General features: G+C 41.2%; 1 protein-coding gene across 1 annotated transcript in view; it reads right to left on the bottom strand.

The window, feature by feature from the left end:
* The window catches only part of LOC122563513 (receptor-type tyrosine-protein phosphatase U-like), a 330,644-nt gene that overhangs the window by 197,724 nt on the left and 106,901 nt on the right, over positions 1-26,019 (bottom strand). Inside the window, exons 9-10 of the mRNA XM_043717332.1 lie at positions 19,784-19,985; positions 911-1,013 (exon numbers count right to left, since the gene is read on the bottom strand). Coding sequence (XP_043573267.1) covers positions 911-1,013; positions 19,784-19,985 — 305 coding nt within the window. The remainder of the gene's footprint in view (positions 1-910; positions 1,014-19,783; positions 19,986-26,019) is intronic.

Here is a 26,019-nt window from a genome sequence, read left to right as displayed (position 1 = left end):
TGATCAGTAGTCAGAGGATACAGATTTAAAGTAATATGCAATTGTGGTAACATGAGAAAACATTTTAAGGAGCGAAGTGACCTGGAATGCACTGTCTGAAAGCTGCAAGGGGCAGATGAAAATATGTTTCACCTAAGTACTGATGGCACTTCATCTCTTTTCTGAAGTGTAACTTTGTGGGAGGCAGTGAATAACAGGGTTAACCTCTCAAGAAGAATACCTGAAAGGGATCATTACCCATGCCGAGTCTCACATAAAATAAATAGGAAACTTCATTATAAGAAAATCTTATAACTTAATAATTCTGAAAAAACTCCTTGTGTTCAAGAATAACAAATATATTGCAATTTGTTGATTTTCCAAAGAAATTCTGATGCAGAACTGTCATTATAATTCCTCCTGTCCTATTACCTCTTTTAGGGCTATGTGAAAATAAATTGATTGACATGTGAAGCAACGGCATTGATGAATACAAAAAAAACTATAGAAGGGACTTTGTGGAATGACTATGTTCCAGTTAAAATCAATTTTTAGAAATGTACTTTTGAATGTTTAGAATGTTGCTATTGATAATATCCAAATTTCCAAAACTAACCCTCTCCCATATACATCCCCTTCATGTGTGTACACATTTATCTGTGTTTGTAAAAATGGCAACTGTGGCTAGCACAGTCTTGCTGAACTGATGTGTGATTTTGCATGTTATGTAAATTTCAATATTATTTCTATACTTTCTCCCTCAGTGATTTTACTGAAGCCTCCCTATGATAAATCAAAGATTTAAGATATCGAGCTTCCCCACTCTTCATAGATACTTTGTGATAATAATCTGCATGGAATATATGGCTCACTGTGGCATGACTGATGGCTGCACGCTTTCCACAGTTGCTTTGTCAGCAGGAAATCTCACCTGATTGGAGCACCACGGCCTCGTGCTGGCTTCAGCTGGACAGTAATGGTGGTATTCGTTACCTCTAGTGGAGAAGGCATGCTACCATACACAAAGAGAGGAGCTGCGGGAGGGACAAATTTCAGAAATGTGATCAACCATTTTAAATTAAGACAGAGAGAACCCATTCTCTGAACCAAAGACATCTAGAAGCAATCCAGGTTCACACATCTTGACATATTGCTGATTAATTCTGCCAATGGTTTAAAGGTTTCACGGAAATGATAGCATAAGGACAGCACAGGTAATGACTGCTTTTGGAAAGTAAGGTAGACAGGAAGGAGACTGGAAGAACACAGCAAGCCAGGCAGCATCAGGAGGTGCAGAAGTCGATACTTCGGGTATAACCCTTCATCAGGACTTACACACCTCCTGATGCTGCCTGGCTTGCTGTATTCTTCCAACCTCCTGTCTGTCTACTTTGGATTCCAGCATCTGCATGGAAGGATAATCATCGTGTTAATGGACTAGTAATCGAGAAGGTTCAGCCAATAATCTAAGAGAACTCAAAATCTCACCATAAAAGCAAAGGCACTTAAATCTAGTTTAATATATTCGGTACAAAAAAGTGAAAAAAATAGTTAACATTGATTATCTTAAAAGTCCATTTGGCTCACTTGTAGGCAAAATAGCTGCTGTCCTTATCAGATCTGGTCTATATGTTACTCCAGTCCTAGAACTTGTAGTTGATTTTTAACTTGCCTGTAATGTCCCAGCAAACCACTCATTTGTTTCAAAGTGGCAACTCCCCACCATCTCTTCAAAGGCAATTAAGGATGGCTTGAGTTCTGACCTTTACATATTCAAGGACAATCCTAGGTTAGGTCTTTATTCATTGGAGTTTAGAATAATTATATATTGAAATATATAAAATTTTGGATGGACAGACAGAGTAGCTGTTTTTATTTGTGGCAGCATCTTGAATGGGGAACATAGTTACAGAATAAGGGACACTCTTTTAAACTGAGAAGTGAAAGAATTTCTTTTCCCAAAGGGCAGAGAATGTCTGGAAAATGCTGTCCCAGAGAGTTGTGGAGGCTAGATCACTGAAAATACTTAGAGATAGTGGATAGATTTTTGAAATGTCAATCAGTTGGGATCTGGGCAGGATTGAGGGGCTGAATGGCCCACTTAGAAACGTGGGAATTAGGAGTGGGAGTGGTAAAGTTTACTCACATAGGCCAGGAGTAGCAGGTAAAGAGTTTAAGAAATTAGATATTAAGAGATACAGGATCCCCTCAACTTTGATGTTGAAAGATGAGGAGAAATGTACCTCTGAACAACTATTGTCAGAAAAGGTACAAGTAATGGAAAAATTCACAGTGAGACAAAAAGTGCTCAATTATGTAGAGTGAAGTTAGAGTGTCCAGTGAAGAGTGGAGAAGTTGTGGTAGGAGTACTAGACAAACTCTCAGTTCCAGGAATACAGTTTGTCCTTGCTAATGATATAGCTAGTTCACAGGTAGGTGTGCTGCCTACTTGCGGTTGAAAGGCTAATGGAAATTCAGGCAACCAAACTATTGCAGGACACATATCCTGGGACTTCTCCCAAATGTGTGGTAACGAGGTCACAAAGTCACCAGTTGAAACAGGAGAGATCAAAGAGTATAGATAAAAAAGTTGAAGTGGAATTAGCAGAGACCCTGTTTGATTAATTGGTTGACACAAACCAGGAGCAGATAGATGAAAATGCAGACATTTTTAGCTCAGATATATTAGCTGAGTAACAGCAGAAAGATGAAAATTTAAAGCAATTGTATCAAAAGGAATACATGGAACAAGAATCTGAATGTTTCCTGAATGTTACTATCCGAAAAATGATGTCTTAATGCAAAAATGGAGTAATCACATATTCAGGCAAATAAGAAATGGGCAGAAGTTCATCAAGGAGCGGCACGGTGGCTTAGTGGTTAGCACTGCTGCCTCACAGCACCAGGGTCCCAGGTTCGATTCCAGCCTTGGGTGACCGTCTGTGTGGAGTTTGCACATTCCAGGTGCTCCAGTTTCCTCCCACAGTTCCAAAGATTTGCAGGTCAGGTGGATTGGACACACTAAATTGCCCATAGTGTTAAGTGCATTAGTCAAAGGGAAATGGGTCTGGGTGGGTTGCTCTTCGGAGGGTCGGTGTGGACTGGTTGGGCCGAAGGGCCTGTTTCCACACTGTAGGGAATCAAATCTAAAAAAAAAGTTGTATTGACGGTTGGTTGTGGAATGGAGGTGTTGCGAGTGGCACATGAACTACCAGTAGGGGATCACTTAGAGGTGAAAAAACTCAAACTACAAAAAAATACATTTTTACTGGCCTGTACTGCACAAGCATGTCTTACATGTCAGGCAATTGGAAAACCACAGGCTGTAATAAAATCCATACCTTTAATACCAATTCTGCATTTGTGGAACCTTTTATAATAGTCTTAATTGATTGTGTAGGACCCCTACCTAAAACAAAAAGTAGGTAACAGTATTTTTTAACAATAATAGACATGTCCACTAGGTTTCCAGAGGTCATTCCATTTTGCAATATCACAGCTAAAAGGATTGTAAAGGAGTTACTCAAAGTTTTCACTATATACAGACTACCCACAGAGATACAATCAGATTAAGGGTCAAACTTCACATCAAATTTTTTCAAGGACCTTATGGACAGCTTAGGAATAAAACAGTTCAAATCTACTGCATACCATCCAGAGTCACAGGGAGCATTAGAAAGGTGGCATCAGACATTAAAGACCATGTTGAGGGCTTATAATCAAGACTATCCAGATAACAGAAGTGTGTTTGTACTTTTTAGTGCAACCAGAGATGCACTAAATGAATCAACCAAATTCAGTCCATTTGAATTAGTTTTTGGGCATGAAGTGAAAGGACTGCTAAAATTGATTAAGGAGAAATTGGTAAGTCAGAACTCAGAGATCACATATTTGGACTATGTGTCAAATTTTTGGGAATTTGACACATAGTCCGAATTCAGAGGATTCTGAATTGGACATACTTCAAATTAAATTGGACAATGAGGAAATTGTCAAAAATTGGGATAATCAAAATGACCTGAAAGAGTTATTACCATCACATGTGGAATAAGCAAAGTAGAAATAAGCAAAGTACTAACTTAATTACGCATGATGAAGATAAAGAAGATGCAGTTTTGATTAAGCAGCATCCAAGCAACACCCTTATAGGCGTAACTCTCTAAAGTTGGCACACGTTTAAAAGGAGATTAAATGCATGCTCCAAGATGACATAATCGAAATGAGTTACAGCGACTGGAGCTCACAAATAGTAATGGTGCCAAACCAGACAGTACCCAGCAGTTATGTGTGGACTGTCACAAAGTCAATACCATTACAAAGACTGATGCATATTCAATTCAGTGTTTGGAAGACTGTGTTGAAAAGATAGGACAAATAACTTATCTTTCTAAGTTGGGCCTGCACTTTGATAGCCACACCTAATTACGCAAATTCATTCAAAGTGGCTATCAAGGCGAATGATGTGTGTGTTGGTGCTGTGCTCTAGAAAGACCTATAGGGTATTTTTCCAGGAATTAGAACATTCATCAGCAGAAATGTTCCCAGTTGGGAAGAAGACTTTAAGCATTACAACATTTCAATATTTATGTTACCAGTAATGAATCTGAGACAATCAGATACACTGATCATAACCCATTGAAGGTTGTGGAAAAATGTAAGGACAGAAATTCCTCATTGTTTAACTAGAGCTTATTGTTACAGCCATTCAATGTGAAAATTGTGCATGTGGCAGGTCGAGAAAATATGATTGCCAATGCATTGTCATGACTTGAATGAGAAATGGATGCGTTCAGTGGCAGGAGTAAAATAGACAGAAACAGAGTGTAGTATATTTGCATGATTATTGTCAATGTACCGTTATGGGTGTTGTCATGTACTAACAATTTAAGATTAAGGGGTTTTAAAATGAAGCCACCTTTGGATATTGATGGTTCATTTCTTTTTATGGGAGGAGGTGTGAAAATGCTGCTCCATTAACAAGGTTATATTGTCCTTGGTTTTGTTTTCAGGAGATTGTAAAGACACAGGTTCCGAAATGTCTGGGATTGATCAACTTGAAGAAACCTTCATGTTAAAAAAATACAATGAAAGGGGAGTGGCCAGTTCTCCCAGCTCAGCTTTCCTCTGGTTTAGTTTGGTTTGGTTTTAATAAGCAGTCAGTTGTGAAGCTGCTGGACCCAAAGAAGCAGATCCATGCTGATCCTCCTTCTTTCTGACACCTCTCCTGTAAGAACCTGTGTTTGATTTTTTTCCTTTTTTGCCAAGGGATATTTATGGGGATTGTTGCAAGTATTTGGACCAGCATCATTTAGTTGGGATAATCTGTTGGGTTTTCAGATATGTTAAGTTATTCTGTATTCTGTTCTGTTTTGTTTGTGTTTCAGTCAGTAATCTTGCAAATAAATTCTGTTCTGTTAAAAACTAAGTGGTTGGGCCAACTACATCACTCCTGGAATATCCACACCACACCTGCTTAAAACAACTAGCAAAGTAAGAGTCCGGGCTGCTTTCTTGAAATGCTTTGAGAGGGTCTAGCCTGGTCCATAATAGCATGAATAGGGTGAATGCACTCAGTCCTTTTCCCAGGGTTGGGGAATCAAGGACTGGAGGGCATCAATTTAAGGGTGGAGGAAAAAAGAATAAAAGGAACCTGAGGGGCAACTTTTTATACAGAGTGTGGTATGCATGTGGAATGAGCTGCCAGCAGAAGTGGTTGAGGTGGGTACATTAATAACATTTAAAAATCATTTGGACAAATATATGGATAAGAAAGGTTTAGAAGAATATAGGCCAAGTACAAGGAAATGGGGTTAGCGTGGATGGACATTTTGGTTGGCATGGACCAGTTTGGGCCAAAGGGCCTGGCTCTGTGCTGTAGGACTCTGTAATTCTTTGTAAACACATCTCGCAAACAGTGAGTTCCAGCCACTTGCATTTAAAAATGCAATAGTTCATTCTTCCTTCCACAGTTCTTTGCTTAAAGCACTCCTTTTCCATTTGGTCCACAATCCAAAATAAAGAAAAGTAAAAATTTTGAACCCCATCCAATCTCTCTATCTACCATTACTATCTTCAGTCTTTGCCTGCCACATGTGTTCTAAGCCCAAATTCTTCATGCACACCATTAGGACTGGGCCCTGCCTGGTCATAAGCCTCCATATCCCATTTTATCTCACACAACCTTGACAGCCCATTTCCATGTATCTCTCCCATGTGGAACCCACCACATTGTACTTCACAACCAGGAGAAAGTCAGGACTACAGATACTGGAGAGTCATTGTTGAGAAGTGTCGAGCTAGAAAAGCACAGCAGGTAACGTAGCATCTGAGGAGCAGTGGGGTTGAAGTTTTGGGCATAAACCCTTCACTAGGAATGTGGAGGGGGAAGGGGTCTGACACGTAAATAAGGGGGCAAGGGGGTCAGGGTGTGGCTTGGGGGGCGAGTTTGCTGGGAAGGCAATTAGTGGATGCAGGAGGGAGGTAATTGTGATAGGTTGGTCAGGAGGGTGGAGTGGATAGGTGGGAAGGAAGATGGATAGGTAGGTCAAGAGGGCAGTGTCAAGTTGGACGGTTGGATCTGGGATGATGTAGGGGGAGGGGAGATGTGGAAACTAGTGAAGTCAATGTTGATGCCATGTGGCTGAAAGATCCCAAGGTGGAAGATGAGGTGTTCTCCCTCCAATTATCGAGTAACTTTGATTTGGCAGTGGAGGAGGCCCAGGATGTCCATGCCCTTGGGGGAGTGGGAGGGGGAGTTGACGTGGTCAGCCACAGGGCGTTGGGATTGTTTAATGCATGTGTCCAGATATGTTCCTGAAAAGTTCCGTGAGTTGGCATCCTGTCTCCCCGATATACAGAAGACCTCCCCACTGAGCTATCACAACTCCCCCTCCACATTCCTGATGAAAGGCTTACGCTAGAAACATCAACTCTCCTGCTCCTTGGCTGCCTCCTGGCCTGCTGTGCTTTTGCAACACCAAAACTTTTCAACTCTGAACTTCACAACTGTCCTGAGTACCCATCTTGGTGATTTCCATCTTTGTCCTCTACACTCCCCCTGTGGAGGCCACTGTAGTGACTAAAATAACTCCAGAGCCCATATTCCATCATCGAGTCACCCTTTATTCACACATGAAGAATCCTCAACTTTATACTGCCTCAGTCAGTCAGGTACCTGAATGTCAGTACCTCTGATACTCACCCTTTCTATATGTCAGCCAGGACTCCCTGATTACACCAGGTTAACAGCCCAGTTAAAGTACTCATACTCTATGAGGTCTGGCTGGCTGACCTTGTTACAATCACTACATTCCCATCCCTCTAGAGTCTGAGGACATAAAGTTGGGATGTTTTAGCACTGGGTCAAGTTGCCCTGACTTGACATCTGATATAGGTGATGTGTAATTCACAGGAGCTTGCCTCTTATGTCAGGAGAGCCTCGTTAGAATTTCATTCTCATCTTCCAGCAGAAAAGGCATTGAGATGGCTACATCGTCATGTCCATCTGAGATTTGGAGGACTTGACAAAGCTTGATAGAGTGGATGAATGCACAGGGTCCAGCAACCTTTTTGGCTTTTCCAAGTAGCAGGTCTGTCTTGCTCCCACACCATTTGTGAATTTGTGGCTTTCATATGGTCCTCTTATCCACGTGAGGCCATTTCTGTGGTTCTGATACCAAGCTTCAACTTCTATAGGAGAAAATGAGGACTGCACATGCTGGAGATCAGAGCTGAAAATGTGTTGCTGGAAAAGCGCAGCAGGTCAGGCAGGTTGGATGCTGCCTGACCTGCTGCGCTTTTCCAGCAACACATTTTCAGCTTCAACTTCTATATCCAACTGTCAAAGAACAAAGAAAATTACAGGACAGGAACAGGACCTTCTGCCCTCCAAGTCTGTGCCGATCCAGATCCTTTTATCTAAAGCTGTTGCCTATTTTCTAAGGATCTATATCCCTCTACTTCCTGCCCATTCATGTACCTGTCTAGATACAGCTTTAATGACGCTATTGTGCCTGCCTCTACCACCTCTGTTTGCAACACATTCCAGGCACCCACCACCCTCTGCATAAACAACTTTCCATGCGTATCTCCCTTAAACCTTTCCCGTCTCAATTTGAACTTGTGACCCCTAGTAATTGAGCCCCCCACTCTGGGGAAAAAAGCTTCTTGCTATCCACTCTGTCTTTACCTCCCATGATTTTGTGGACTTCAAAAAGGTCCCCCCTCAACCTCCATCAGAATGTAGCCAAACCAAAGTCCTGTACAACTGTAACATGACCTGCCAACTCTTGTACTCAATATCCCATCTGAGGAAGGAATGCATGCTGTTATGCCTTCTTGGCCACTCTTGCGACCTGCATTGCCACCTTCAGAGTACAATGGACCTGAACACCCAGATCTCTCTGTGCATTAATTTTCCCCGGGCTTTTCTATTTACCGTATAGTTTGCTCTTGAATTGGATCTTCCAAAATGCATCACCTTGCACTTACCCAGATTGAATTGCATCTGCCATTTCTCCAATCTATCTATATTCTGCTGTATTCTCTGACAGTCCCTTCCAGTTTCTGCTACTCCACCAATCTTAGTGTCATCTGCAAGCTCGCAAATGAGACCACCTATACCTTCCTCCAAATCAGTTGTGTATATCATAAACAACAGTAGGCCGAACAGGTTCCCTGTGGAACACCACTGATCACAGTTCTCCATTTAGAGAAACTGCCTTCCACTACTACACTCTGTCTCTTTCTGCCCAGCCAGTTCTCTATCTATCTAGCTAGTACACCTGGACTCCATGCAACTTCATTTTCTCCATCATCCTACCATGGGGAACCTTATCAAGTGTCTTATTGAAGTCCATGTATATGTCATCAATCGACTTTATCACTTCCTTGAAGAACTCTATTAAGTAGGTATGACCTTCCCTGCACAAAACCATGTTGCCTATCACTGATAAGCCTATTTTCTTCCAAATGTAAATCGACCCTATCTCTCAGGATCTTCTCCAGCAGCTTCCCTACCACTGACATCAGGCTCATTAATCTATAATTACCTTGATTATCCCTGCTACCCTTCTTAAACAAGGGGACAACATTAGCAATTCGTTAGTTCTCCAGAACCTCACCCATGTTCAAGGATGCTGCAAAGATATCTGTTATGGCCCCAGCTATTTCCTCTGTCGCTTCTATCACTAACCTGGGATAGATCCCATCCGAACCTGGGTATTTGTCCACCTTAATGCTTTTTAGAATACCCAATACTTCCTCTTTCCTTATGTCGACTTGATCTAGAATAATCAAACATCTATTCCTAACCTCAACATCTATTATGTCTCTCTTCTTGGTGAATACCAATGCAAAGTACTCATTGAGAATCTCACCCATTTTCTCTGACTTCATGCTTAACTTTCCTCCTTTGTTCTTGAGTTGACCAACCCTTTCTCGAGTTACCCTCTTACTCTTTATATACAAGTAAAAGGCTTTGGGATCTTCCTTAACTCTGTTTGCTAAAGATATTTCATAACCCCTTTTAGCCCTCTTAATTCTTTGTTTCAGATTGATCCGATATTCTTCCAAAGCATTGTCTGTTTTCTGGTGCCTCGACCTTATGTATGCTTCTTTTTCCTTTTAGCTAGTCTTACAATTTCACCTACCATCTATGGTTCCCTATTCTTGTCATTCCTATCCCTCATTTTCACAGAGACATGTCTGTGCTCCACTCTAATCAACCTCTCTTTAAAAACCTCACACATATCAAATGTTGATTTACCTTCAAACAACTGCTCCCAATCCACATTCCCCAGCTCCAGGCAAATTTTGCTATAGATTAGATTAGATTAGATTATTTACAGTGTGGAAACAGACCCTTCGGCCCAACAAGTCCACACCGACCCTCCGAAGAGCAACCCACCCAGGCCCACATTTAACACTGCAGGCAATTTAGCATGGCTAATTCACCTAACCTGCACATTTTTGGACTGTGGGAGGAAATCGAAGCACCCGGAAGAAACCCATGCTGACACGGGGAGAATGTGCAAACTCCACACAGATAGTCGCCTGAGGCGGGAATTGAACCCGGGTCGCTGGCACTATGAGGCAGCAGTGCTAACCACTGTGCCACCGTGCCGCCCACAACGGCAAGATTATAGTTGGCCTTCCCCCAATTTAGCACTCTTCCTTTAAAGCCACTTGCATCTTTGTCCATGTGTATTCTAAGACTTACAGAATTGTGATCACTATTCCCAAAATCTGTTGCACTACATAAGAGAAAAAGTTTCATTCCGAATCATTGCAATTAATTGGTATTAATTGTGGCATTCCTCTGGGAATCCTGGTCTAATTGCAATTGCAAGCAAGCATGGCTCATGTCCAGCTTCATGAAGGACATACCCGTGTCAACTTTGCATATAAATCCTCTAACAGAGGATTGGATATTTATCCAGCTGTAAAATATGGGTTGCCATTTATGTAAAATTCCCACAAAGGCGAACCAACCTATTGAGCTTCACAATTGGTATGACCGGTGCTGCCCATTCTGCACAGTGTCATAGAGTCATAGAGATGTACAGCATGGAAACAGACCCTTCGGTCCAACCTGTCCATGCCGACCAGATATCCCAACCCAATCTAGTCCCACCTGCCAGCACCCAGCCCATATCCCTCCAAACCCTTCCTATTCATACGCCCATCCAAATGCCTCTTAAATGTTGCAATTGTACCAGCCTCCACCACTTCCTCCCCAGCCTGTTCAGCCTCTCCCTGTAGCTCAGATCCTCCAACCCTGGCAACATCCTTATAAATCTTTTCTGAAGCCTTTCAAGTTTCACAACATCTTTCCGATAGGAAGGAGACCAGAATTGCACGCAATATTCCAACAGTGGCCTAACCAATGTCCTGTACAGCCGCAATATGACCTCCCAACTCCTGTACTCAATACTCTGACCAATGTTTAATGATTCCTTACCTTTCCAGCCTTCTGATTTCTGCCTCAAATTTTGCCAATAAGATAAATGGTACTGGGCGTGCCTTGCATGATCATGGAATTGCTTCTTGGTCAACATGCAAGGTGGCCTTGGCTCCTCTGATCATCCCTAGAATTTCCTGGAAAACTTCCAGATATTTAATTAGGACTTCACTGAGGGAGCCATTTTCTAATCGAAAAATGTTGATCTAGATGCATGTCTTCCAACCATTTCATTCCATCAAGCCTGTGTCCGAGCCATTTATTACAATCATTGGTAACTAAACAGCTGCTTTGAAAAAGAGTTCAGAAGCGAAGTTGTACTCTTAATTTTTAAAGAATTCCCAAAGTATCTTCTTGGTCTAGCTGAGGTCTTGCACAAAGTTAAAGGCTGGAGTACAGACCAAATTTTATTAAAAACTGGTTCTGCAATCACTGAAATGGCTATACTGGTATCAACTTCCATTAGAACTGGATGACTGCTTAACTAAATATTTATATTGATTGGTTCTTATTTTGATGTTACTCAGCAATTTAACTGTTCCAACCCAGATATGATTGGACTTTCCAGTTTATGAAGTCAACTGGCCTATGAGTTACCTTACTCAATTTAGGTCGAGTATGATTCTTTTACTGTCTCGAGTCCACATTCCAGCAACAACTATAATGGCTTGCCTGCCATGACCATGGAGGAAATTTTAACAGTTTGGCCAAGGCTTGGCTTTGTTTTGAATCCCTCTAAGCAGGGTATGTCCTCAGTGAGGTTATGTAATTTATCATTCAAGTGGTCTTTCCCCAATCCCAGTTGGATTGGTAAAGGTGTCTGCTTCCATCGGAACTCTCTACAACTCATATGCTCCACTTGCTGTATTTTCCAATGATAAAACCAGTTGTAGAACCTGTTTGAAGTCCAGCTGGGCTTCACCTAATAGGTGTTTTTGCATAGTTACATCATCATTCATACATACCAGAAGACCTCTATGCATCTCGTGAAGGGTTAAACCAAGTCACAGCCTTCTGCCTATCATTCTAACTGAAGCAAAAATCCCAAATTGGATTCCCCTGGTTCTTAAATTGTTGAGTAATTAGAGGAGGTTTGGTGTTGGAATATTTCTTAACTATTTCCATCAATCCTGAGTTAAAAATCACACACCAGGTTATAGTCCAACAGGTTTATTTGAAAGCACTAGCTTTTAGAGTGCTGCTCCTTCATCAGGTGGTTGTGGAGTATGAGATCATAGGACACAGAATTTACAGCAAAAGTTTACAGTGTGATGTCACTGAAATGATATATTGATAAAGACTTGGATTGTTTGTTAAGTCTCTCATCTTTTAGAATGGGCATGTTGGCTTCAGATCTTTCATATGAAAATTCCAGAACTTTCTTAAAGTGACATTCTCAAGTGAACTTTAACAATTCCTGTCAGGCTGTCCTGTGTCCTGTGTCAGGCTGTCTGTGCCCCAATGTTCACATTGATTCTAAGCTAAAAAAGGAATTTATAGAATCTTACATGGATCCATGCAGTTTTTGAGCAAAATAAAATGTAATTCTGCAAGTACAAGTTCATCCCACAAACTTATATATGTATTTGTGCATGTGGGTGTGTGTGTGTGTGCGGGGGTATGAGTGTCTGTGAGAGAGTGTATGTATGTGTGTGAGTGTAAAGGGGGTATAAATCTGTGAAAGGGTGCATATGTGTGAATGTATGAGAAAGAGCTTCTGTATGAGAGAGAGTCTGCATGAGTGTGTGTGTCAACATGGCACCTATTCTTAAAGTTCACTTGAGAATGCAACTTTAAGAAAGTTCTGGAATTTACATATGAAAGAACTGAAATCAACATGCCCATTCTAAAAGATGAGAGACTTAACAAACAATCCACAATCAATATATAATTTCAGTGACATCATACTGTAAACTTTTGCTCTAAATTCTGTGTCCTACAATCTTATACCCCACAACCACTTGATGAAGGAGCAGCGCTCTGAAAACTAGTGCTTCCAAATAAACCTGTTGTACTACAACCTGGTGTTGTTTGATTTTTAACTTTGTACACCCCAGTCCCAACACTGGCATCTCCAAATCATCAATTCTGAGGAAGTTTCAGCACCTGGTAACTTGAGGAATGTTCAGCTCTTACTGACAGAAAGAGCTGCAGCTTCATAGGCTGTCAAAAAAATTACTCACTGATTTTCATCTGCCACCATGTTATTTGCCCAGAAAAAAAAATTCTTTCCATTTACTCGCCCAAACGTCTGTGGCCAAATTGAACAAGTTATGCTTCCCTAAAAAAGGCACAATGTAAGAAAGGTTTACTCCAACTGAAAGACGACTGTTTCAAGCAAGCTTCTTCAGGATTGTGCTTTACTTCTGTTACAACTGAATTAACTCCACAAAGGCCGGCATTCCATCACCAATTCACTCTTTATTTACACATGAACACTCATTGACTTTATACTGCCTCATTCAGAATCAAGTGCCGAGTACCTGACACTCACTGTTTTATCTGTCAGCCAGGGGAGCTGATTGGACCAGGTTAACAGCCCCAGTGAGGGAACTCGAATTCTATGAGGCCCAGCTAGCAGACCTTATTGCAATCACTATAGAGATGACTGCCAATAATCTCCCCCTCCTGTAGCCTGTCATGCCCATCGACATTCCTCCTAATCTCCCATACACTTTGTGTGTATCCCCATCACCATCCTTATTCCCACCTTTATACAAGCTTCTGCTCTTCGCCCCACATCCTTGACAGTCCCAGCTCCTTTGGCAATGATCCTCCCCACTGTTCCTATAGGCTCCTCTTCTAACTAACTCAACAGTCGATGCACTGATTACAGGATGTATTCACCCCAGACCTCTGACCAATTTTGACAAGCAGCTTCTAGACATGTTGGACCAAACCACTGACCACAGTGTTTGCAACTCCTCAACAGCTCAGGCCTACAAAACTGACCATTGCTTACTCCCTGTACTTTCATCACACAGATCTCCGAATTGTGAGCAGCCCATGCAGATGATTGACCATGGTCAAGCCCTAGGATTGTGTGTGGACTGTGCCATTACTCACAGTCCCAGGGACCCTGACTGTGCTCCAGCCCCTCCACCTTGACTGAATCAAGGACTACGGGGGCTTACTTTCAGATATGGTCATTTGGTTGAATAAATGTGCAGTATGTTTAACGCCAGGCAGCTGGTACATTCTTGATGTGTTAGATTGTCTTCTTGTTATGTCTTATGGCATGTGGCAAGATGTCTCTCCTCCCATCAGTTAGATCCCTGCTGACAAGCAGCCTGCCTGTGAGCCTGCACAAAAGAGTATGTCACAGTACTGACAGTTTTAGATCTGGCTCAAGTCCATCATGCTGATGGGCATAAGGCATAAGACAAGGCATAAATGCTGTGAGCACACAGGTAAGCAGGTAAAAAGAGAGCAAGTGAAAAGCCCTGAGATACAGCCTGGTCCATTATGTGAGCTGGGTGACAAGGGTTCTTGCAGCAGTCTTTCAATGCTAATTGCCGGTATGCCCCTGCTTTGCATGTCTCTACTTCCTAAACACTCTTCAAGTGGATCACAGAGGTGTCATGATGTTCATGAGGGATTGGCAGAAGTTGGATGCCAATGTCCATGAACAAGGGATGTATGTGACTGGTGCTGTTGGACTATGCCCTGAGATTCTGTTTGGTACTGAACAACATGGAGGCTCATTGCAGTCAAACGTCAGGTACCCACCCTGACTTACATGCCAAGAATTCTCAAGTTTTAGCTTATTCATTGCATTTTGTGAGAGAGAATGGTGAATATTAATGCATCAAGTTGCGGCTCTAACAAGGCACTTAATAAACTATATTCTCCATGAATTGGCAACTTGCCTGGCACAAGACTTCCAAAACTAGCTATTTGCTTTCCATTCCATTATGGCAAACAGTTACCAGAGTTAATGCATCAAGGACATCCTGAAGGAGCTGCATCAAGACATTATTTCAATGTGCTACATCACACTGCAGTACCCAAGAATTACAAACAGCAGACGAAAAATACCTAAGCAACGTTTACAAGATAAAGGGGTGCCCAATAAACACAATCCGCTGATTCCTCAGAAACAAACCCAAACAAGCAGACACAACGCAACCAAAAACTATAGCACATTACCTTATGTCAAAAACATATCAGAAATGACCCCTTGGCATCATGGTAGCCCACAAACATACTAACATACTTCAACAGTGACTAATGAACCTAATGGATCCATTAGAGACTACCACCAAAATTAAAATTTACAAAATATCATGCAAGAACTGTAAGGAAACACTACATTGGATAAACAAGCAGGAAACTTGCCACCAGGATACATGAACACCAACTAGCTACCAAAAGACACAACTAGTTTCCATACATACTGACAAAGAAGGACACCAGTTTGACTGGGACAACACACACATCCTACGACAAGCGAAATAAAGACATGCACGAGAATTCCAAGAGACTTGGCATTCTAACCAGAACTCCATAAATAAACACATCGATTTAGATCCTATCTGCCTTCCCTTGAAAAAAAGAACCGGAAATGACATCACCCACCTTAAGAAACCAAGACCTATAAATAGAGAGGTAGCACATACAACCAGCACTACACCGAAGGCTTTCACTGATGATGTTAGATAGTCATGGTGACGGAATGTCTGAAAACAGATCTTCCAGCTCAGCAAGCTAACTTACAACCATATCACCAACCCGAGCTATAAATCTCTTCAAAAATCACTAATCCTGAAAGTCTCTGAAAAAATGCAATATCCCCAATGACTAATGGGAATCTCTTGCCCAAAACCATTCAAACTGGAGAAGAAGCATCAGCAAAGCTATCAGCCACATTGAGCATCTGTGATGTGTCCAAGTAGACATCGAGCACACAGAGCTGAAGGAGCACCCCATCTAGCCAATAATTCAAAAAACACCTACTCCACTTGCAGTTGGATCCAGAATTGAACTGGTTAATTACCTTAGGACCACAGATTTGAAGTGGAAGAAAGTAATCCTCATTCATGAGGGACTGCGAAAAAAGGACGCATAATAAATACTATCTGGAGCAAACGGTCTACATGGTCTGATCTATGTTGTGCACTCTATGGGGTTCAATTTAAATGTTTAATGACAGACAAATACTGAGATACTTCACTAAACTCTCCTGTGATGTAATACATCTCAGGTTATACAAGGTACTGGGCCAGGAGATACAAGTATTAAATCTGTTGAATTTCTGATAATGGATCATCAATTTGAAACAATAACTCTGTTTCATTCTCCACTGATGCTGTATAACTTGCTTGGCATTTCCTGTGTTTTCTGTTTTCATTGTTAAAGGTCTCAATAGCTCAAACGGGATGTAGCCTTCTCATCACAAGCTAAAAATGTCCTTAGCTATTCAATTGGATGGGAATATTAAGATTTATAATCCCAGCTGATGGTAAAATTGGAGAAGTCAGATTTCAGATTGAAATCTGGCTTGGTAGATTATAAATTTTATTTTTGCAATATGGTTATGATGGCGGTCAGTCACTGAACATAGTCTGGGTGATCCTTCTAGTGTAAGATAGTGACGGAGTAAGAGGACTGTGTGTGGGCTGTTGCCCAGGGCCCAGCTGCTGCCATTTGTTTTCCTTCTATGTTTTACTTTTGCTTCTGCTCTATTTTCCTTTGGACATTTTTTTCTTCTTTTCTGTGGTCACAGAACTGGCACAGCAGTGAGAGTGGGCCGCATGCGGAGTGGCAGACATGGCTTCTCCAGGCAATTGGAGGAGGCAGCAGTGGCAGCACAGATGTTCTCTTGGAAATCGGAGGGGTGGCAGCAGGAGCAAGGACATATTCCCAGCGATAGGAGGCTGGTGGCAGATGAGTGTGTTTACTTGCCATTCAGGGCCTGTGGTAGTGGCAATGAGATTATTCTTCTGGCATTCAGAGCTACTGGCAGCAGCAGAAAGGTTGTTCTGCCACCATTCAGTGACTGCGGACTCTTCAAGATTGCAAGATGACATCTGCAGATGAAATGGGACTGTGGCCTTCTGCAGCCCGTCCTGGCAGAGGAGCCAGGGACTTTTGGTTGTGGGGTGAGTGTGTGGGTTCAGTGGTGTCAGTGAAGAGGTCCCAATGGCAAAGAGATGATGCATAAAGTGGGGTGATTTCAAGTTTGGTAGGTCCAGAACAGGTAGAGGTGAGGTGATGGAGGTCTCCCTTGTGGCTAGATACCTGGTGTGAACTAGGTCTGAAAAATTGATTTCTGAATCTTTTACTTCTTTATTTTTGTAATTTATTCCTATCACCTATAATGGTGGACTATTATTTCTTTGCTTTTTTTGTTTCTTAAGAATTTGATCTTAATTATTTAGGTACCTTTGCACCTAAGATAGCGCTGTAATGCAGTGACCATAAACTTTTCACTATACTCATTTGAGTACATGCGACAATAAAGCTAATTCAATTCAATGTTCACCAGAGGCCATTAATGATCCTTTAATAAAAGAACACAAATTTTAGAAGGAAAGAAGGAATGCAATGCTGTATATATAAGATAATTTTAGTGAGTTTTGAGAAGATTTTTTGTTCAGGTTGAGGTTTTGGATGTAGGTTTGTTCGCTGGGCTAAAAGGTTCATTTCCAGACATATCATTACCTTACTAGGTAACATCTTCAGTGGACCTCATGCGAAGCAATGCTGAAAATTCCTGCTTTCTATTTATATATTTCCTGAAGACCATCAAAGACACTAAGATAGAAGAGGATGAAATAATGGTTTCCTTTGACGTAACAGCCCTATTTACTTCAATCAACATTAACCTGGCCAAGGAAACACTGACTACACTATTAGAAGACCCAAAGACACATACACCAAACACCACTAACTTCTTCAACAAGGAGAATATCATCAAGCTAGTGGACCTATGCCTCAATACCCACTTCACCTTCAACAACAAAACCTACAGATAAACCAATGGAACACCCATGGGATGTCTGACATCAAGGTTCTTAGCAGAGGCAGTAATGCACAGACTTGAGCAAACAGCTCTGCCAACATCCAACCCAAACTCTGGGTCTACTATGTGGATGACACCTTTGTCAACATTAAATGAAACAAGTTAGAGGAAACCTTCAAGAGCATCAGGAATACCCTTACTGGCATAAAATTCATTAAAGAGGAGGAAAACAACACCAAACTGCCATTCCTAGATGTCACAGTAGAGCAAACAGCCAATGGGGAACTTCAAACCAGCATCTACAGAAAACAACACATACGGACCAAATATTGAACTGCAGAAGCAATCATCCCAACACCCACAAACGAAGCTGCATCAGAACATTATTTCAATGAGCCAACACACATTGTTGCATAGAGAACTACACAGAGCAGAGGAAAAGCACCTATACAGTGTATTCAAAAAGAATGGGTACCCAATGAATACAGTCCGCCGATTTCTCGGCAACAAACCCAAACAAGCAGACAAAACACGTCCAGAAACCCTAGCCACTCTCCCTACAGCAAAGACATCTTGGAAATGACTTCCAGACTACTCAGACCCCTTAGCATCATGGTAGCCCACAAACCCAACAACACACTAAAACAGCAACTAATGAACTTGAAAGACCCTACACAGACAATGAGCAAAACTAACGTCATTTACAAAATACCATGCAAGGACTGTAACAAACACTACATTGGACAAACAGGTAGAAAACTAGCCACCAGGAAACATGAACACCAACTAGCCATAAAATGAAATGACCCTCTCTCACTAGTATCCTCACATACGGATGAAGAAGGACACCACTTCGACTAGGACAATACATCCATCCCAGGACATGCCAAACAAAGAAATGCACAAAAAGTCCTAGAAGCATGGCATTCCAACTGGAACTCTATCAACAAACACATCGAGTTAGACCCCATCTACCACCCCTTGAGAAAAGGAACAGGGAGTGACTTCACCACAGGAAATAATATCACCACAGGAAATGACATCACCAACCCAAAGAAACCCAAACATACAAATAGAAATCAGGAATTTTCAGCATTGCTTCGCCTGAGGTCCATTGAAGATGTTACCTAGTAAGATAATGAAATGTCTGGAAATGAACCTTTCAGCTCAGCAAGCAAACCAAATAATTTCAAAAGATCTTAACATAAGCAGCAAAACAGAAATATCCTTTACACTCAATCCAGTTGAGTATCACTATTTTCACTCTTTAATTTCTTATATGGGCCAAATGCTGTCAAATGGGATTAGATTAGGTTAGGATATCTGATTGGCATAGACAAGTTAGAATGAAGGAGAACTGTACATCTCTATGACTCTGTGCTGAGAATCAAGTGTTTTCTGTCTGTGAATTTCTGCACTTCCATCAAATGTGATTCACTCTGTTTCTCCCCAGGACACAAAGGCATTGGGTAACTCACTGACTTCTCTCCATGAACTCTAAGAAAACAAGTCAAGATTTTCTCCACGTACTTTGACTACTTTGGACTGCTAAACTGTATATCTGCTGCTAAGGATCTTTCCTTCTGAGTTGCTTCTGGCCTTCAGCCTCTTTTCCTCTGGTCATAACAGCTGGACTTATTAAAACAAAAACAGCAGTTACTCTGTTTAATCATCTTAACTTCAGTCCCATGACATTTTGAAAGTATTCCTGCGACCCACTGCCAAAAAAATGAGTTTCTGATTATTAGACAAAATCACTGTTATAGAACTGAAAATTTACTTCTTCTTTAGAATCCAAAAGTTCCCAATAATAATATAGTATAAAGTTTATTATAAAATTTTATGAATTTTTTATGTAGCCATTGTATTAGACAGCTTACCTGATATGTTTGTCGTGATCATAGTAAATACTCTCGAGCCGAAACCTTTGACAGTGGATGCCCTAATCGAGAAACGATAAGTGGTGCCCGGTTCCAAATTCTTAAATGTGTGATTGGTTTCATTTCTGCCTTTCAAGAGAGTTTTCTTTGGGCAGGATGTAATCACTGCTGGGTCAGAGGACTCAATGCATTGATAGCTTACCTAATACACAGAAAATATTATTTAAACAACAGAACACCTAGAAATACTTGTGCTTTATAAGCTATCAGTTTTCATAATTCATCGTACACCTGTTCAACTCAGCATCCAAAATGATTGAATTATTGAATGATTATATGATAAGGCCATTCTGCCTGCGATGTCTGCACATGTTTTTTGCAAGAGCAATTTAGCTAGTCTCATTCCTTTTGCATGCCTTTTCCCCATGGCCCCGCAATTTTTTTTCTGTTTCGGCAGTGATGAAATTCCTTTTGAAAGTCATGATTGATCTGCATCCATCAAACCATCAGGTGGCACATTCCAGAACCTAATCACTTGCACTGTAAAAGATTTTTCTTGATATCATTATTGGCCCTTCTACCAATCATTTTAAATATGAATTTACTTGTTCTCAACCCTTTCATCAAGAGGAACAATCTGCACATAAATTTGAATAATGCCAACTTATCCTCCCCATTCTTCTCAAAAGAGAATAACTCCAGTCTCTCTAAATTAACCACAAATCAAAAGTCCCTTATCGTTTTAACTATTTCTGTGATTTTTTTTCTCTGTAATCATTCAACTTCATTCACTCCTGAAGTAGCAGTTGAAGTCAAGCCAATGTTTCATAACTTCTTAGCGTTTGTATTCTATTGAAGAACATGATAGAACAACTGAACTAGCAAACATGAGAACAAAATGGGAGCCCAGTAATGATCTAAAATTTTTGAACTAAATGTCAAGTTCAGACTCTTTCTCTTGTTTCTTTCTTAATCTCTTTAACATTTCATTTGGCCACCTGTTATCTAGCTATTCACATCTCATCTGGGCACATCTTTAGTTTTTTTCACCTTACGTATTGCTACTGCCTTAGCTTTTGAGGACTCTTGCTATTTAATTTTCTCTTTATATTTCAGATTTCCAGAATTTTGCTTTCATTTAACTGCTTAATTCATATGCACTTCTAGAACATAGAACATAGAACATTACAGCGCAGTACAGGCCCTTCGGCCCTCGATGTTGCGCCGACCTGTCACACTTGAAGAAGTTCTGCTCTTCTCTCTGACGGTATTTCTGTTTTAACCTTTCGGCTTGCCCACCATCATTTTATTTTATTTCCCTCTTAGTGTTTGATAAAGTGTTTGCCAAAATGTAAGCTCACAACCACATTTTATTCCCCAGTGACTGTCCCTGGCTCTACCTTACACCACACAAACTCCAATGGAATCCTTCATGTTCAGAATCCATCCAAAATTATAGGTGTCTCCCTGACATACAATGCTCCTCACACAGCTGTTCCTGTCACGTCTTACTCAGTGCCATGCTCCATCACATGCACATCCCCAACCTGTCTCTTCATCAGCATTGCCCTGCATTACCTCAATGATGTTCTGGTCCCTACTTTCATTTCATTTTTCTCCCCATTTGATGTGTTAATATTTGATGCTTTGATCATTTCAGGTATTAAGGAATGCAAGCTCCAAAATCTCATAAACCACCACCTGCTGGTTTCTCCTTCCACTCCCTTTCCCTCCGACTCCATCTCCTTCTAATCTCACCTCTTGTTATGCATTCATGATGCCTCCTGACCTTTCCTTTTCTGATGTTGAACAATCTCTACTTACCAAAGGACTTAATTTCATCCCTTTACATGCCTACCTCAATGAAATTTGGGAACGGTGTAACATTGACATCTTTTTCCATTACCTTCTCCATATGACTACTTCTTTGGACAACTCTCTGCCTTACAGACCTTTTCCCCCATCTCTAATACACTCCCTCTACCTGGACTTCTCCATCAGGCCTCTTACAAGCACTTGATATTTTCAATGAAAATACTTGAGATGAAATTTGTTATCTAAATTTCTCTAATATAAAAGCAAAGAACTGCAGGTTCTGGATATAAAAAACAAAAACAACAAGTGCTGTACACCCCTTCCAGCTCCATACTGGTTTAGCCTCCTCCACTCTCCCTAACTATCCCTCAGCTTTGATGGTTTGTATCACCCTTAATAGGCTTTGCATGTAAATGAATCAGTTGGAAAACACAGGCGATTTACTGATGGTGATTAATAGATGAAAAAAAAATAACAGGTTATTTAGAGATAGAAAATACATCAATTGTGTACACAAACTCTTCTAAACATAGAACTACATGAAAGCATGTGAGAAACTCAGCAGGTTTGGTAGCTACTGTAGAGAGAAAAACAATTTAATGTTTCAAGTCCAGTGACCCTTTGCCACAATGTTCTCACAAATCCACCCACTAACCAGTATTCCGTTTTGGAAGCTGATAAAGGTGTTGGTATCTTGGAGAAATGCAGTCAGAACCAAGCTTCTGGCACCACAAATGGTTTGACTACAAAGGAGGTGAGGAAGTCAAAAAGAAGAGCAATAGTGATAGGGGAATCTTTAGTCGGGAAGCAGATAGGTGTTTCTGCGGCTGAAGGCATGACATCAGAATGGTATGTTGCCTCCTTGGACCTCAATGATTGTAATCCCTGGATTACCTCAGTGCCACATGCTAGTGAGTTTAGAAATGGGAAAATAGGACAGATGAATGTGTGGCTCAAGAGTTGGTGCAAAAGGGAGAGTTCACTGGATCACTGGGACTGTTTTTGGGGAAGGTAGGGTACATGCAAACAGGACGGTCTACACCTGAACCACAATGGGACCAACATCCTTACAAGTAGATTTGCTAGCACTGTTGGGAGAAAATTAAACTCAGCTGACAGGTGAAGGGGACACAGAGTATTAATGAAACAAGTCACGGTGAGTTCTGCTATGTTGAGTGTTAAGAGTAAGGCAAGGCTGGATAGTCTTTATTTTAATGCTAAGAGTGTAATAGGTGATACTGGTGAGTTAATGACATGGATTGACACATGGTGGTATGATATTGTTGACATTATAGAAACATGGTTGAGGGAAGGGCTAGACTGGCATCTCAACATTCTGGGTATAGGATCTTTAGGCAAGACACAGAGGGTGTAAAAATGGTGGTGGTATAGCACTATTAATTAAGGAGTCAATTACTGCAATAAGGAAAGATGATCATAGAATCCCTACAATGTTTAGGCAGGCCATTCGACCCATCGAGTTCACACTAACCCTCTGAAGACCATCCCACCCAGACCTAGTCCCTACCCTATCCCTGTAAACCTGCATTTTCCATGGCTAATCCATCTAGCCTACTCATTCCTGGATACTACAGGCAATTTAAAATGGTCAATCCACCAAACCTGGACATCTTTGGACCATGGGAGGAGACTAGAGCACCAGGAGGAAACACACACAGACACAGGGAGAATGTGCAAACTCCACATGGACAGTCGCCTGAGGCTGGACTCGAACCAGGTCCCTGGCCTCATGTGGCTAACCACTGAGCTATGTGCTGCCCTTGGAAGGGTCCTAAAACAAAGTTTGTGGGTAAAACTTAGAAATGTTGAAGGGGCAGCTGCTTTACGGGGAGTATATTATAGGTCCCCAAAGAGTCAGCAAGAAATGGAGGAGCACATATGTAATTAGTTCACAGAGATGTGTAAGAGTAATAATCAGGCAATTATACTAGAGGATTTCACTTCCCTGACATAAATTGCAATAGTCATAGTGTTAAGGGTTTAGAAGGGCCAGATTTCTTGAAATGCATCCAGAGGAGTTTTTGGAATCAATATATAGAAGGCCCAACAAGGGATGGTGCAGTGCTGGATTTGGTTCTGGGGAAAGAAGCTGGACAAGTGTTCAATGTGATAGTGGGTGAACATGTAGGTGATAGCAACCACAACATAGTACAGTTCAAACTTGTTCTGAACAAGGAAAAAGATGGTCTGCAAAAGACGGCTTTGGAAGGCAGATTTTATCAAAGTAAAGCAGGATCTACCATAGTAGACTGGGAACAGCTCCTTATGGATAATTCTACAACGGAGCAATGGGGGAAATGAAAAAGGAGCTGGGGAGAGTACAGACAACATGCACCCTTTAGGGGGAAAATTAGAGAACTCTGAATGTCTAGGACAATTCAGGACTGGATAAAAAAGAGTGAAGCTTTTAGCAAGGCCAAAGGGAGCAATTCAGCTGCAGCCCTACAGGAATACAGGAAGTTTAGGAGGGAACTAAAAAAAGCAATTAAAAGACTAAAAAGGGGTCATGAAAAAGGACTTGCAAACAGGATTAGGGAGATTCCCAAGATATTTTATAAAGACATGAAAGAGAAGGTTAATTAGGGAAAGAATTGGACCTATTAGGGACCAAAGGAGCAAACTGCATGTGAAGCTACAGGGTACTGGAAGGGTGTTGGATGAATACTTCTCTTTAGTCTCACTTCGTAAAAAGTACAGAATTCAGGAAAAAAGTCTGTGAGGAAATTGCACAGTCTGATATTAGGAAATAGGCAGGTACTGGATGCACTGTCCAGCTTAAAAACAGGCAAATACCCTGGCCTGGAGGAACTGCATCCCACACTTTTGTGGGAAGCGAGGCAGGAAATTGCAAGGACTCTGACATAAAGTTTTAATTCCTCTCTGACCACAGAGGAAGTTTCAGAGGACTAGATGACAGCTGACATGATTCCACTTTTAAAAAGATTAGTGGAAATGAACTAGGAAATTACAGACTGGTGAGTCTCGTGTCGGTGGCAGGGCAATGTTTGGAGAAAATATTGTGGAAACGAATGGATACCCACTTGGAAAGGCATGTGTTAATTAGGGATAGTCAGCATAGCTTTGATAAAGGGAGATCATACCGAACAAATTTGTTAGAATTTTTTGAAATTGCGATCATGTATGGGTGAGTGAAGTTCTGCTGATGTAGTTTATTTGGATTTTAGCAAAGGTTTTGACAAGGTCTTACACTAGGAAACTGATTGAGAAGGTTAAAGCCACATGGTATTGAGGAAAACTCAATGAGATAGATCAGAAACCAGCTTAGTAAAAGGACACAAGGGCAGTGGTAGAAGACTGAGTGACTGGAGGCTGTTGTCCAGCAGTGTGCCACAGCCCTCATTGTTTGTTATATACATAAATGATATGGATGAAAATGTAAGGGGAACGTTAAGCAAATTTGCAGACAACAGCAAGATTGCTAGAGTGGTTAATAGCAAATATAATTCAATAGAAAAAGGTTACAGGAAAGTATTGATCAGTTGGTCAGATGAGTTTACCAGTGGCAGATGGTGTATAACCCTGTTAAGTATGCGGTGATGCACTTTGGAAGAAGAAACAAATGAGTATTTAATGAATGGCAGGACATTGGGTAGCTTAGAGGAACAGAGAGATCTTAGGATAGTTATTCACAGATCCCTGAAGTCAGCAGAGCACATGAATAGTATTGCTAAGAATGCATATGGGACACTTGCTTTCATTAGTTATGGCATAGAGGATAGGCGCAAGGAGATAATGTTGGAGTTGTACAGGGCATTGGTCAGGCCACAGCTAGAATACGGTCTGCCATTCTGGGGTCACTTCACTACAGGAAGGATGCGATAGTACTAGAGGGGTTACAGAGGAGGTTCACCAAGATTTGCCCAGTATGGAGAAATTGAGCTATAAGGAGAGACTAGATAGGCTTGGATCGTTTTCTTTTGAGAAAACTGAGGGGAGACATGATTGTGCTGTATAAGATCATCAGGGGTATGGACAGGGTGAATAGAGAGCAGCTATCCCCCTTGCTTGTGAGGTCAATCATGAGAGGGCATAGTTTTACTTTAAGAGGCAGGAGATTCAGAGGTGACTTGGGGAAAAAAACCTTTTCACTCAGCAGGTGGTGGGAATCTGGAATGCACTGCCAGGAAGGTATTAGAGGCTGCAATCTTTGCAACCTTAAACATATATTTGGATGAGTACTTAAAATATCATAACATTCAAACATCTTGGACAAGTGCAGGAAATTGGGATTAGTGTACTTTTAGTGGTAGTAATGTCAGAGCAGACTCAATGGGCTGTAGCGCTTTTTTTGCATTGTATGAATCCATGAATCTGAACCTAACCCTAACCCTAACTCTAACCTTAACTGTAACCCTAATCCTAATCTAATCTGAATCCAA

Source organism: Chiloscyllium plagiosum, chromosome 27 (genome assembly GCF_004010195.1).
Source record: "Chiloscyllium plagiosum isolate BGI_BamShark_2017 chromosome 27, ASM401019v2, whole genome shotgun sequence".
Classification (NCBI taxonomy): Eukaryota; Metazoa; Chordata; class Chondrichthyes; order Orectolobiformes; family Hemiscylliidae; genus Chiloscyllium; species Chiloscyllium plagiosum.
This window is presented reverse-complemented; position numbering and strand designations above follow the sequence as displayed.